Genomic DNA, 15,656 nt, shown 5'->3' on the forward strand with positions numbered 1-15,656 from the left:
ACATTTCTGTCGTAAACATATGATGCTACCAACAAAGATGAAATTTAGATAGTACAATGTGAATAAATAATTGTCATAAAGTTTTTTAATCCAACACTGAAGACATTCATATTTTTATTTGACTTATGTGAACATACATTATGCATTTATATACACTCATTATGGAGCTACATTTCAGTACACATGGTTCTCTGATCTGATACTTGTCAACGTACATAAATGATTTCGTTTCATACTCTAAAAATCTGACTGTTTTAAAATTCTTGCTTTATAAAACTATAGACATGAACTAATACAATTATATTGTTATCATACATTTTAAGAAATGCTTGCTTTATAAAACTATAGACATGAACTAATACAATTATTCTGCTATATATCTAAACACGCAATCGTTTGACTTTTTTATAAGCTATCTTAACTTTATCATTGTGCGTCTATACTCTACGTTTTGTTATTGAATTCCAACATGTAAATATGCATGTAGTTGATTCCAATCTTAATTGAACGCATTTAATAACCGAAAAAATAAAAAAACACCCAGCAAACAAAATAATTAACACCAGTCAGAGTAGAAAAGAAAAGCAATCATGTGTTAATGTAAATGCATAGATGAAAAATGTCCTTTTAAAGTTTTGAGTTGTTTTGGATTTATCAATTTTTTTTTTAATTTTCTCTTTCGTCTTTTGTGGTCATCAAAAATGATCTAGTTCTCTGAATAATGTTTCGTATATTCGAAGTTTGTTTCTTCTGTCCTCCCCCTCCCCAAAATACTTTACTTGATTTCACTATGCAGGAAAATTCGTTCTTCGTGTTTGCAATTTGTTCGTAGTTTAGGTCAATAAATAAGATAAAAATGAGCAACAATACCGATTTCACCAAATCACAGCTGTCTGTCTATCTTAAATATTATGAAAACAGTTACTAGTATTATTCTTCCAAGATAATATGTCTTCTTTATCTCTTTTACAGACAATGGCTTTGAGAGCGACACTGTTGGTTGTTCATTAGCAACTACTAATATTGATTGACTAATTGATTGATGTTTTACGCCACTTTCAATTATCTTTATGCTACCTTATGCCGGTTTTTTATTGGTGGGAGATGCCGGAGTACCCGGTAAAAACCAATGACCTTCATTAGAAAAACTGTCCAAAATAATGATTTATATCATCCATTCGTTTGATGTGTTTGAGCTTTTGATTTTGCCATTCGATTAGGGACTTTCCTTTTTGAATTTTCCTCGGAGTTCAGTATTTTTGTGATTTTACTTTTCATTATCAGCTAAAATCAAACACACCTCGCCACGAACTTGGTTTGAACTCACAACCTTGATGTTTACAGTTTAGTGAGCACTGTAGATGAACTTCTCGAAGCACTTGGTCACAGCGGACCCAGGGATGATAGAAGGTAAGTTAAAAAGAAACAAACATATTATGAAATAAACCATATATTAGAGGAAAAGTGTTTTAATTACTACTCTTTATCTGAAAGGTATTTTTAAAGTATATTCAACTACACTGTTACAATATGATATAGGACTAAATTTTATTTACAGAACAAAACGATGGAGATAAATATACAAAACAATACTTTCTGTAAATGTCTATTCCATATCTAAATCCTCATCAAAGACCCCAGAATCGAGTCTAAATAAACTAGTCTGCGAATAGCTACGACCAGACCGAAGATAATCCTCTATTGTATCAGAATACATAGGTCCAACCTTAGGTGTCAGCATTATAACTGGGATTTTTCTTTCTTTAAAAATAGCAGATATCATGGTAAAGTCTTGAACTGGCTGCTTTTGTTTAAACACATCAGGAAGATCAGCTTCGGAAGAATTTGACAAATTTCTACTTGCCAAGGAGGATGACATGGCGCTTTTATCATCTCCAACCATGAAACCAGTCTGCGATTCCTGTCTGTTCATGGTGTGCTTATTTCTCTTCCATTTGATAGTTGGAATTCTTATCTTTAAGGGCTTTCTGCGCAAACAAATACAACCATACTTCTTATAGAGACAAACAGATAGAATGCAAATCAATATCATCAAAAATATAATTCCAAGTCCAATAGCCAGATAATATAACCAAGTTAAATCTACCGGTGACTCAGGTACAACTAAAATATAAAAGCGACACCATGAAAGAATGCATTAAAAGTATGTAAAAGCAAAATACCCAATTACAATAAACAATAAATAAGAAAAAAACTAACAAGAAAAGTTATGACCATTATGAACTTATTTCTAATTATTTATATTTGAATGTGTCTAAAATTCAGCCGTTATAACATTTTTATCGGTGTTTTTTTTGAACTCTGCTAGATAGGAAGTCATTCTCCTTGTCTATTTTCGTCTGCTTCAAATGATTTTCCCCTTATAAGATGTCGAATATCATCTGAACATTCGCGACAACCAAGCAAAAGCTGAGGTGTTCCTTAACCTCTAAAAATAAAGTTATTATATGTTTTATGTTGATCTCGCTTCAAATTATTTTATACATTGCTAGAACATTATAATGTTATCAGAACGTTTTGTTAATGCTACTTCAGGAGCTAGCATATTAAAATACCCTTACCAAGTCAGCAATTTGACAGCTGTTTTCCATTCGTTCCGTTAGTTGATTAAGTCGAACGTTTGATTTGTCAGTTTTTCTTGACTTCCCCTTTTTTGAATTTATCTTAGAGTTCGATATTTTTGTAATACTTTTTTATATGATTGTTTGTTTTAAATTTCAACATTGTTTTTTTCTAATGCATAAATAGGCAGAAATCGAGCTGTATGTTAAACGTCAACGAGACTGCAACCAAACGACACAACAAATCAAACATTGTCTTAATCTATTAATGAAGTCGGTATGCTGAACTGTAGTTGTGACAATTATTCACTTCTTTGATTTCTGTCAACACAGATAGCCTTCTCTTATTGACAATCTGTCATACATTATGCACTTACAAGAAAAACATATTCACCTTCAACGACTGTTATAAACAGCAACTTAACCGTTTACAAATTATAATGTCATGGAACGTACCTGGCACTATTACTCTATCAGGACACCTCACTGCAAAAATATAAGTTCAATCAGAACATTCCTGCTGTTTTAAATTTGCATAAACAGCTACAGGGAATTAATAAACGATATCATAAGGGTTACATTATTTTTCAATAGATAACGGTCATTGTATGGAATATTACATAGATAATTTTATGGAAATACGATTAACATATATGATACTGCAAAAATGACATCATCGTCTAGTAATAAATGCAGCCATGGTCGTTGATGTTTACCTTATACCATGATTTCTATATTATCAGAGAAATGTTGTGTGTTTGTTTGGTATATTCTTCCGTGTTCAATATGCTTTCATAATAGCCAGTATACAAAGGGTAAGAATAACGACCCAAAATAACTAGTTAAACGTCGTCAGATTTATGCTACTTGTTCTTAGGCTGCTAACTCGTCATTGCTTTTTTTCAACTGTATCTTTATGTTTTAGTCCTTGAAAGAGTGTGATGTCGATGGCAGATCATTAATAATTATTAATCATTGTATAGTGTAAACACTACTTACATAGACTTGTTGGCATCTACAACTACTATACATTTTGTATAGACGCTTGTTATCTTTGTAGACATCTGTTATACCGTATGTTGTCGCACCTCATACTTACAGATAGCATCTCATCCTAGTATGGTAAAACCATCTGTTGTTGAACATCATACTTACAAATAATATTCCATGCTACAATAGTAACACCGTCCGTTGCTGATCCAAGATCAGTAGACGTTGTAGTACTTGTACATGCAGTCGGCGTTTCTGTGGCGTACAAAACATCACCTGTTATGGAGTATGCCTGAATCAAAACAATCCAATGCCAACTTATATTATAACACAAAAATATATCAGTGTGGTCGATTTCAATTAGATATTTATAAAATGTATATATTTGAAGATAAGTATAAATAATGGAGGTCACATGCAATTTGAGTTTAGACTTACAGTTTTTTTCTTCTATTTTTTCAAGTAGTTTTACACCATTTATGAATCGTGAAATTGAGGGATTTATTATTTTGCTTACACCCTTCTAAATAAGTAAATCCAGTAAATTGAACTAAAGACATTAATGTCAGTCCAATCGCATGAACAGGAATATTGTATTATCTTTTTTCTTGAATAATTAAGTTTGTAAAATTAATAAAATGTTAAAATCATTCGAAAACAAACATTTATCTACCTCCAAGCAAATATACCATAAGCCCGATTTGGTAACATGTTTTGTAAATTTGTATCTGCAATACTCTTCAACTTATTGCTTTGACCTTCAAACTGTTTTGATTCGAGAGCCACTGATGAGCGTAATTATAACCCTGGTATATTTTATGACCCTTTGTAAAACACCATGAAGGCAACTATATTTTTACAAAACAGTTTTCCTTTAAGGTATCAAAGGCGAGGTAATTATGTTGAACTCGACGGTCTTTCTCGATTGCTTCTTATAGACTTAGTATTTAAAAGCGACACCAAACACTTTCTGTGCTGTACAACGGTTTACAATTTGTTAATTTTCCTTCAATAGGCGATTCGAATCATTAGTTTTAATTGTCTGTCGTTTCTCAGAAGTATATCACTTATAAAAAGAAATTTATTATAATTCAAACTTACAAAACAGGAGAATCTGAATGTATTGATGTTATCAACAGCCGTATCCTGATTCCATACACCGAGATATGTCTCAGATCCCAATGTCATAGAGAATAAACAGCTGTATTTCCCGTCTTCTGTTAAAAAAAAGTTGTTTAAGGTTCGACAATTAAGCATGTACCGGTTTCTGATTCCTCAATGAAAACTTCTATAACAACTGCATGATATCAAACAGATGCAGTTTATTTATGTTACTGTTGCAATAACACGAACAGACACTTAGCCATGAAGATTACTAGTATTAGAGGAACAATTGTAATACGCACAGAAATAGTTAAACAATGTTGTACGTATAGGATAAGGGGGTTGCTTGGAATATTAATTTTTGTTATCTTATTTTCATCTTCTCTTTTGTAACATGTATTGGTTTATGTTTACTAAAATATAATTATCGGAGTGTTAACATACTGTTTGGTTTTCGGTAGTTTAAAGTCATGAAAATAATGGTTTTAAATAACTGGTAGCAAAAGTAGTTTCATACCTGATGTCATTTTTGCTGCAGCGCAACTGCTGTTGTACGTAAATGCTACTGTGGTCCTGTCTGTACAAACATCTACTGTTGTCCCTGGACACCCAGTTGTTGTAGTACCAGACGATCTTGTGATATTCACGTTGTCAAATACAGCCAATATATCCTGCGGACATGTTGTGTTAAGTAGACCTTCTTCATACGATTCTAAGGAAATTTTAGTTCAAGTCGAATTGGTTAAATGACAACTACAGCATGTACAGTTCAGTGATTAGTTTGATGTATACAGTTATTACGTCGACTATGTCTACAGAAACGACATTTGCATCATTATCAAAAATAAATATTTACTTCAAACATCAACCTCTAACAATATGGATTTCATACGTAAAAATCATTATTTGAAATGTCCAACTAAAGAACTTTGAATTCACAGCAATACTGGGAATCCAACATATATATACCTGTAAATCACTAGAGGGAATCACTGATCCAGCCCTCCTTTGGCATCAACAGAAAAAGGACGATAAAAATCTACCGTCTTTATACTGGATACCTAAACTTCACAAAAATTCCTATGTGAACGATATATATTCGGGTCATCAGGATGTACGACTAAACAACTTTTTTTTAGTTCTAACCAACTTTCTTTTTCAGTAAAAGATGGCCTTCAGATATAGTGTGATGATGTTTATTCAAGCGGTTGAGTCAATCAGATGTGGATCCTTAAAAAAGTAAAGATCTATAATTGCAATATCTTCAATTACATTCTTTACATATTTTGCACCAATCTCTGATGTTTCTACGCTTTACACTTCTATTACCTATCGAATAAACCATCTCATTTAACAGAGCTTCTTGTTTGAGGTCCTGAAAAATGTAACTGATTCCCAAAACAAATACACCGACGAAGAATATCATCCAATGCTAGATTTTTTTTATCGACAACATAGTTCTTGAGTTTGACGGATTAATATTTCAACAGACAGTCGGTATGCCAATGGGTAATAAATGTGCACCCGTACTGAGTACTCATATGATCAAAATTCATACAAAACAAGCTTCAAGTAAAAAAAAAATCTTTTTATTCACACACGAATATATTAATGGTGTCCTGTCACTCAATAACCCACATTTTAGTGAGTGCTTGTATCTCATATATCCTAGTGAACTTCAGATTAAAGAAACTACCGAAACTAGATGGTTTGCATCATACCCTAATGTTGTCCTCGATGTTGTTACAAATAAAAGATTTCAAACTAGAATCTAGTACCATCGAAAGGAGTTCAACTTTCCAATTGTCAACTTCTTACTTCTCAGCAGTAACATACTCTCTGCTGCATCGTATGGGGTTCACATATTTCAATTGATACATTACGTTCGTGCATGTTCATACTATACTTCATTAGAAAAGGTATGCTCCTTACACAAAACTGCTCCAACAGGGTGATGAGGATGAACGACTGAATTCCACACTTCTTAGGTTTACAGTCACAATCAGGAATTGGTTGACCGATATGATATGTCTGGCAATGCTTCACCTCACTAGCGGCTTGTTTTCGCAGTCTTATCTGTAATTTTACCGGTGTCATCTCATTGTTGATTATAACATTTTGACTGAGTGTGCATTTGCTTGGCGCGTGCTGCATGCATAACAGAAAACGCTTCCCTTGTTGAAGCTTCTGTCCTCGCTTCTTTTGAGTTCATGCGATTCCCTCGGTGATGTTTTGTGTTATCTTATAATAATTTGAAATTTATGTTCAGTTTAAGATTTTCCTCAAAATACACATGTATTCCTTAGCTGGTAATGACCTCATTTTAACTAGGTTTTTTGTGTTGTTTTTTTGCGTTGTGTGTGTTTTTTTTTTTTATTTGGGGGGGGGGGTCCATCCAATCAAATTTGAGATCCCTTTATTCTGTTTAACTTTCTTTTCTTGATAAAATAACGTTTTAAGCAATAGAATACTCTTACCTTTCTTTGAAATCATAATGAAAGCTTTTTGGTCGGTTGTCTCGGTACAAACTTCATCAAAAGTAGGTTCTCCAGTCTTTGATCCAATTAAATAATCTCGTAGAAATACGTCATAACCTATTGTATTATTATATAATTCATAAATCTGGTGCTTTAGAAAAGGAAACATGGTGAGGCAAATTACAAATTTTATGAATATATTAAGAGTTTGCCCATATTAAAGTTTAAAAATACGATTTTCCTCAAATGTTTTATATCAAAGCTGTTTGTGGATGCAGATATAATAATGTATTGCTAATATATATTAGCTTTTTGTTTTTAAAGTTATGAATTGACGATAAATTATGGTCATTATTGTGGTTCGGTTTGTTGGTATCAATTTAGGTCGTTTCGCGATGCTGTAATGCACTATATTACGTTTTCAAAGCTCAAACGATGTTTCGTCATTTCATTTTTTATGCTTGAAGGATAAGCTGTGATGAGTTGTTCTTAAGATGTGTTATTACTTTAGTCATGTATTTATATCATTATTGTATGCTCTTTTTATTATTTTTTTTAATTTTTGTCAAATTTTAATTTATTTGTATGTAATTTAATAAGCATGAAGTTCGGCTGTGTCACACTCACCTGTCTTATAGAAGTAGTAATATGTAGTATTGCTCACTTGATGGATCTCTAAACACATATAAAGCGTGGTTAGTTGGTTGAAGATATTTACTTCTTCTGTTCCTCTGTTAATACAATGTCTGAATTATTAATGATTATTTTAGTATAGGTTCAGCATAAATGACCAAGATATGCTTAAAAAAAAAAAATCAAAACATCTTGGAAGTCCCTCTAGGGTCTCGAATGATGTAAAAATACTCATCCAATAGTGTTACAGTTTGATTTTATAAAGGAAAGTATACCAAATATTTCATTGTGTTTATTTTGTTATAAATTTTGACCTCAATATGATTTTGACTTTTATGACATTGAGATGTCGGATTGAAGTATAACCCCTATCATTTTACTGTCATTTTAAATGCTATTAAATACTTCCTGTCTGGTTTAATAATTATAGTAAGTCAATGTTCCTTTTTATGAAGTATAAAATGCTAAAAATTATAAATTACTTGAGAAGGTATATGTCACCCTGCTTTTCTATGCAACCAAAGTTTCTTCGGTTTGTACCCGGAATTGAGAGTGGATAATCTACTATCAAGGTAGAATTCATATGGAGTTTATCTCTGCCTGCAATTTCATATTCGTCATCGTAGTAAAATGGTAACTCACACGTGGCCTCTGTAATTATACACGACGTACTTTATATACACAAAAGAAGAGAAATTTCTAAAAGAATATCTTATTAGTCGTCATAGAAGAGCCAGTCACAGGAAATCCGAATTATATTTTTTTTAACATCAGGTTACACTTGTCGCGAAGAACGCGAGATTATTTACTTAAACTATGAACAATATTTTTCTCTATTGACTATTCATTCAATTTCAATCTTTTTTATAATTCAATTCAGTTTCATTTATTATCGGAAAATTGTGATACATATTTTATAATTAATTAGCAAGTTCTGAAAACAATTAATTATCTCCCTTGAACTGGACAAACGTGGGTCGAACAAAAAATAGACTTTATATCAGTATCAATGTGGACCGCATTGTTATCTGGCTGTATTGTTGTTTATATTATTAATAGAAAATAGATTTAAAACAAATGGTTTATTCTTTCGCCACATTGAATGGTGCCGGAACCCGGGAGTAAGTGATAAAAACTGACAATAATTCCTGATACATATAAACGACAAAACGTAAACATTCAAAATGACTCTCGCATATATGAAAGGTCTACAAACACGATATAAAAACTTATTAGAGGTTTGACTAGGTAAATCTGAAGAACTATTGACATGGGAAGTGTCCGATTATGATCTTGAATCGCAAATCAGAAAGGTAAACAAATCATATCGCAGATTCGATGAATGTGGCCCAAAATTTGAAGAGACAATAGAAAGGTTATCATTCGCACTTGAAAGTGCTAAAGCCGAAGAAGATCTGAAAACATATCAAAAAGAAAGTGAAGTCTACTTTAATTTAACAACAGAAGTAACAAGCCGCAAGGAAGAACTCAAATTAATTGATAGTTTCCTACAGGAAAAATTTTAAAACTTTTCAAAACCAGTACCAGATACTAAACTTGAACAATTGATAGAAATTCAAATGCAAATGATGCAACAAATGCAATTACAAAATACTAAACCTCAACATGATGAACGAAATCAAGCAGCTGTAAAATTACCAAAACTAGAAATAATGGGTTATAATGGAGATAAACAGAAGTTTAAAGAATTTTGGGACTAATTTGAAGTAACTGTTCACAAAAACACTAAACTGTCAAATGTTGAAAAATTCACATACTTGAAAAGTAAACTACATGGTTCAGCTCAAAGTGCAATATCTGGGTTACAGTTGTCGAATGAAAACTATGATGTTGCGATAGACATTCTTAAAGACAGATTTGGTGATGTGCAGAACGCAGTTAATGCACACTACGTTGAACTAATTAATTTATCATGCGCGTCAAACCGTACATCAGATCTAAGATCTATTTACGACAAAATTGAACGTAACTTGAGAAGTCTTGAAGCGCTTAATCAGAATATAGATCAAGATGTTTTTATTTCAATCATAACAACAAAACTTCCCGAACCGGTGTTAGTTCAGCTTGAAATCCAGAAAGGTTCTGATAAATGGACAGTTGAAAAACTGAGTGATTTACTTAAATCCTACATAGCCACACGTGAAGCCGCAGAAAGTCAGTCGAAGGAAAAAAACAAACGATGTTAGACCGCAACAGCCGTCAAATGCATACGTGAAATCTAGATATAAACCGTCATATGGTTAACCCCAAAATGTAAGAACCTTCGGTGAAGCATTTTTGCCGCAACAAACGATAGGCCGTTTACATCGAACCGAACTGAAGTGAAACAATTGTGTATATACTGCAAAGGAAGCCACTGGTCAGACGAGTGCAGTATGTACAAAACCGTTGAAGATCGAAAGGCGCAACTGAATGGATTGTGCTATATATGATTGAAGTCTGGAAATAGATTACGTGATGGTACTAGTGACCGTAAATGTGTTTATTGCGGTAAAACGAAAAAATACCACAGAAGTTTGTCTGAAGAAATTTTCCACGAGTAGAACCAAAATGTCTAATTTAGCAGACGAATCTGCCGAAACAACAGAATCCGTTAATCTTACTACTGAATCCTCCTTTCTTTTGTCGGGCGATATTGTATTAATGCAGACTGCGAAAACCGTTATAACCAATACGTCAGACACTTGTAACGAGGAAATAAGACTGTTGCTGGACTCCGGAATTCAACGCACATATGTTTCTGAAACGTTAGCTAGAAAACTTAAATTGAAAGTTGAATCCGTCGAAGAAGTATCCGTTATTACCTTTGGTTCCGATAAGCCGAAATTAGTGAAAACAGAAAAGGTCACACTTCAGATAAAATTATCCGATTGGACAAGAATGAAATTAAGTGCAAATGCAGTGCCCAAAATTACCGGAAGTATACTTAGGAGACCCGTTTCAATTAAAAGGTGTCAAAATTATGAAAATTTGTGGAATAACTTTAGTCTTGCTGACACCCTTCCGACAGAAAATGAGAAAACAACAATTGAGCTGCTCATTGGTAATGATTATTACTTAGACTTAATTTTACCAGAGAAAATTGAAATACAACCAGGACTATATTTCTAAATTTCTAAATTTGGTTGAATCATCACCGGTCGAACTTCAGAAAAATCAGAATATGGAACAAATGCTCTCCCATTATTAGACTCATGTGCTGTTACTGCTATTAACAAATCAATGCCTGTAAAACCACCGCTAGAAGATTTTTGGAATCTTGAAACAATAGGCATCAGTGAACCGTCTGAAAATTCTAATGATATAAAGGCATTAGAAAAATTTAACAATTCTGTTGAGTACATGAATAAACGCTATTTGGTATGTTGGCCGTGGAAATCCGACCTAGAAACAATTAATGACATGAAGGAACTGGCTTAATTACAGAAGATATCGGTCCTTTTTGCATCGATTGAGAAACAAACCGGAACTGTTTGAAAATTATGATAAAATTATCAATGAGCAATGTGAAAAAGGGGATATAGAAAAGGTTGATGTGAACAATAAACATGAGGATCATATAACTCACTATATACCACATCATGCAGTTATAGATTCAACAAAGCCGACAACAAAGGTTAGAATTGTGTACGATGCGTCAGCGAAAACAAGAGATGATAATAAAAGTCTGAATAACTGTCTCTACGGAAGCCCCTGATGTTGAAAGATCTTTGTGGATTATTACTCCGTTTCCGAATGTCAAATATGCCGTTGTTGCTGACATAGAAAAAGCCTTTTTGCAACTTGGATTGCAGAACCCAGATCGATATGTGACCAGATTTTTCTGGTTAAAAGACCGAACAATGCCGTTATTCAATATCAATAACGTCCAGATATATATATTTTGTCTTGTTCCGTTTGGTGTCATTTTCTCTTGGCCGCAACCATTGACTTGCATCTGCGGAAATATAATACACCAGTTGCTACAAAGATTCAAGATAATATCTATGTAGATAATTTGCTTACAGGAATCAATACTAACGATGAATTGAAAGAACTGTATAATGAATCCAAAATCATTTTTCAAGAAGCTTCAATGAATCTTAGGGATTGGTGTTCGAACTCAGCTCAGTTCATGTCCGAGATACCGAAGCAGAACCAAGCAAACAGAGAAAGAGGTTGAAAGTTCTTGGAATTACTTGGACTATCAAAGATGATAAAGTTTCAATGTCTGGACCGAAATTAGAAACTTTAGAATCGTCAAGTACGAAGAGAGAAACTATGCAATCGATTGCATCAGCATTCAATCCGTCCGGATTCTTTTCACCAGATACTTTCTTGGAAAATTGTTATTACAAACTTTATGGAGTAAAAAGGTTGAATGGGATTTTAAGTTGTCCGAAAATGACAGCGACTTATGGAAAGAAATTGCATTTGACATTAAACAAATACAGACACATACTTTTGATCGATACATTGGATTAGATGGCAAGTGTACATATCAGTTACTTTGTTTTTGTGAATGCATCAACAAAGGCTTATGCTTGTGCAATTTATTTGCGTCATGAAACAGATGAATCATGCCGAGTCGACTTGATTTATTCAAAAACCCGCCTTGCTCCGATTAGGAAAATTAGCATACCGTGATTAGAACTTCTTGCCGTTATTATTGGAGTGAGATGCTTTGCATTTGTTGAAAGTCATCTAAAAATCACTGTACAGATGAAAACTTTATGGACAGATTCGCAGTGTGTCATTCATTGGATAGCCTCGAAAAAACAAATGTCAACGTTTGTTGAAAATCGTTTAAAGGAAATCAGACAATACACCGATACCGAATTATGCTATGTATCAACCGATATAAATCCAGCCGACCTTGCAAGCCGTGGAATACATTTTTGTGAAATTAAATCTTACAATCTATGGTGGATTGGACCTTCTTGGCTCCTGCTCTCGCACGATCAATGGCAAACTTAGTCTTATGATTTGACAGCTGAAAACGATAACCTTATGAAATCAGTAATTAAACCGAGCAATAGGAACCAACAGACCGAACTCCTTGTTGGGGAGCCCCCTATAGGAGATAATTGTGAGCGAAAATCTAAATCACCGTTTGATCTGAATTGTGAAAATTTTTCGAACTTGATAAGATTGTTGAGAATAACTGCTTGGATACAAAGATTTATTAGAAAACTAAAAAGGGACACTATTTCGGAACCGCTTACTGCAAAGGAAATTGAAGATGCAAAATTCCTGTGGATTATTCACATTCAAAGGAAACATTTTGCGAAGGAGATACATGATATTAATAAAAACAAGTAAAGTAATATTATACGTCAATTAGGTCTTACAATAGACAATAAAGGATTAATTCGATTTGTAGGTAGAATTGAACATGCAGACATTTCTGAAAATGCAAAACGACCTATCTTGTTACCGAAGAAAGAAGCATTCACCAAACTTTTGATTTACAACTACCACAGGAACTTATTACATATTGGAGTTGCTCAAACGTTATCACAAATTAGACAAAAATATTGGATTCCGCAAAGTAGATCAGCAGTCCGACATGTTTTACGAACTTGTGGAAACTGTATCCGTTATGAAGGAGGGCCGTATAAGATGCCGCTCATCCTTCCACTCCCAAAGAAAAGAGTAACTGAATCTAGTCCGTAAACGTACACCGGAATTGACTACTTTGTTACGCTTTATGTAAAAACTGTGAATGGATCTGAAAAAAGTGTGGGTCTGTTTATACACCTGCTTAGTTGTGCGGGCAATTCATTTGGAACTTATGCTTGATATGACTGCAGATCAATTTTTACTTGGATTCCGAAGATTTTTTGCACGTTGTGGAACTCCAATACAAATTATTTCAGATAATGTTCTACAGTTTAAAGCCGCAAGTAGTGTATTACAACAGGAATGGAAAAAGGTTCTTAACGATTCGGACATTCAAAATTAACTATGTTTCTAACAAAGGCATAAGTTGGAAATTCATAGTAGAACTAGCCCCTTGGATGGGTGGATTTTACGAGAGACTAGTGGGACTTGCAAAGCGTTCATTGCGAAAAACCGTAGGAAAGGTTTGTTTGAGCGTCGAGCAATTACGAACACTTTTAACAGAAGTTGAAGCCATTGTAAATAGTCGACCGTTAGCATACATTGGTGAGGATATTGACTCTAATATTTCTTGTTTCCTAACGCTAAATAAACACACCGGAATACCAGAGCGAATCGATAATGATGACGATCCAGAATATAAACCACAGTTTAGTTCAACTGAAAATAATCTTTTGGAACTTTGGAAAAAAGAACAAAAACATTTAAACAGATTTTGGAAAGTGTGGCGAGATGATTATCTGCTCAGCATTTGTGAAAGAACTACCGTTAAACTTAAAGAGAAAAGACGATCTTCCGAGAGGAATGTGGAAAATTGGTAAAATCATAAACTTATCCAAAAGTAGTGACGAACAATGTAGATCAGCAAAGGTATTATTGCCGTCGAGGAAAACTTTAAACAGAACTTTGAACTTCTTATATCGTTGGAATGTCACGATGACAATGTTGAACAAACGACCTTTATATTACATTTTTCTCAAAATTCGTCTCCTATGCGGTATTGGTTTTGCTCATTGTTGAACGCTGAATGCATGGTTACCTATAATTGCTAACATCCAAGTCATTTTGCCTCTGTTGGATAGTTGTCTCGTTGGAAATCATACCACATCTCCTTATTTTACATAGAGGCTTTTATCTTACGTATAAATGTTATAAATATGAGTAAATATATATTTCTTTACCTGTATGGGAAATGCACATTATAATCATAGCGCAGACCAGATAATGTAGGATCCTATGGTAGAAAAACATACTTGGGACACGTCTAGTATGAAAGTATCCATAATTCTACAGATGATTCCAAATTTATAATACACAAAACAAAATGGTCAGTAAGGAATGACGTCGTATGAAAAGTATTAAATATGATTTAACGAAATTGATACCGCTATGAAATTACAGAAGACATATAGAGGAGAAATAAGGCGTATAACCTTAGCCATAATATGTCCCATCCCTTTTCATCTAAATAAAATTATTGACACAATTATGTTATTATCCACTGTGTATAATCTACTTATTTGTCCATGGCTTTCTTATTCTGATTAAATTGGGCACAAAGTTTATGTTCTTCTAAACTGTTTTCAATAAGGATGGGTATTGTTACGAAAAATATTTATGCTTGACACAAAATATTAAACAATTTGTCACTATTTGTGGTTTTTTGTTAAAACTTTATTAATATGTGAATTACTTTATTCGTGGACCTTGCAGTACAAATTACACTTTGCACTATCTAATTTTAATGCACAATATGAAATAGTTAACCAAAAGCATGTCTAAGTGCATAAGTCAAATTTAAATACTTACTACTGTAACACCTTGAACAAACTCGTTGCAGGTTTAAATAACAGTAACATGGACTTAAAGCATACACTCCGAAGTGTTTTCCGTCCGATCGTAATAAGGACATTACATCTGATGTTCGGTGAAGGGAGAGTGCCTCGCTTTTTACACGCTACAGAAGCCTTGCAACAACTCTTTAAGGGATATGTACGTTACCTGTTGCATGGCAAGCTGTCCATTCTTTCTCAACATACACCCCTAGTGGCTGCCCAAATTTCCCGTCCTTCAACCGGTCGAACCATCTAGTAAGACTTATTTGTTAATCTGTTCTCGTCCTAGATATGCATCAAATATTTGCCACTGAACGTCAAGCAGACAACAATTGATAAATCAATCGAAGAGTGTTTGTTTATTTACATTAGTCAGATAAAGTTGACATGATTATGCAACGTGAAAATTGCAC

General features: G+C 33.5%; 1 protein-coding gene and 1 long non-coding RNA gene across 2 annotated transcripts; both read right to left on the reverse strand.

The window, feature by feature from the left end:
• Window positions 1-3,040: 3,040 nt before the first annotated feature.
• LOC127726360 (uncharacterized) lies at window positions 3,041-4,785 on the reverse strand. Its single transcript, XR_007993510.1, has 3 exons — window positions 4,674-4,785; window positions 3,738-3,864; window positions 3,041-3,068 (listed from the first exon to the last, which is right to left on the reverse strand). It is a non-coding gene; the product is annotated as an uncharacterized LOC127726360 (long non-coding RNA).
• Window positions 4,786-4,807: 22 nt separating this feature from the next.
• LOC127726465 (uncharacterized) lies at window positions 4,808-15,432 on the reverse strand. The gene is made up of 7 exons (XM_052233843.1): window positions 15,410-15,432; window positions 14,590-14,672; window positions 8,269-8,437; window positions 7,781-7,884; window positions 7,154-7,270; window positions 5,194-5,388; window positions 4,808-4,869 (listed from the first exon to the last, which is right to left on the reverse strand). Exons 1-7 carry the CDS (start codon window positions 15,430-15,432, stop codon window positions 4,808-4,810), a joined length of 753 nt encoding a protein of 250 aa, XP_052089803.1.
• Window positions 15,433-15,656: the final 224 nt, after the last annotated feature.

Source organism: Mytilus californianus, unplaced genomic scaffold (genome assembly GCF_021869535.1).
Source record: "Mytilus californianus isolate M0D057914Y unplaced genomic scaffold, xbMytCali1.0.p SCAF_17, whole genome shotgun sequence".
Classification (NCBI taxonomy): Eukaryota; Metazoa; Mollusca; class Bivalvia; order Mytilida; family Mytilidae; genus Mytilus; species Mytilus californianus.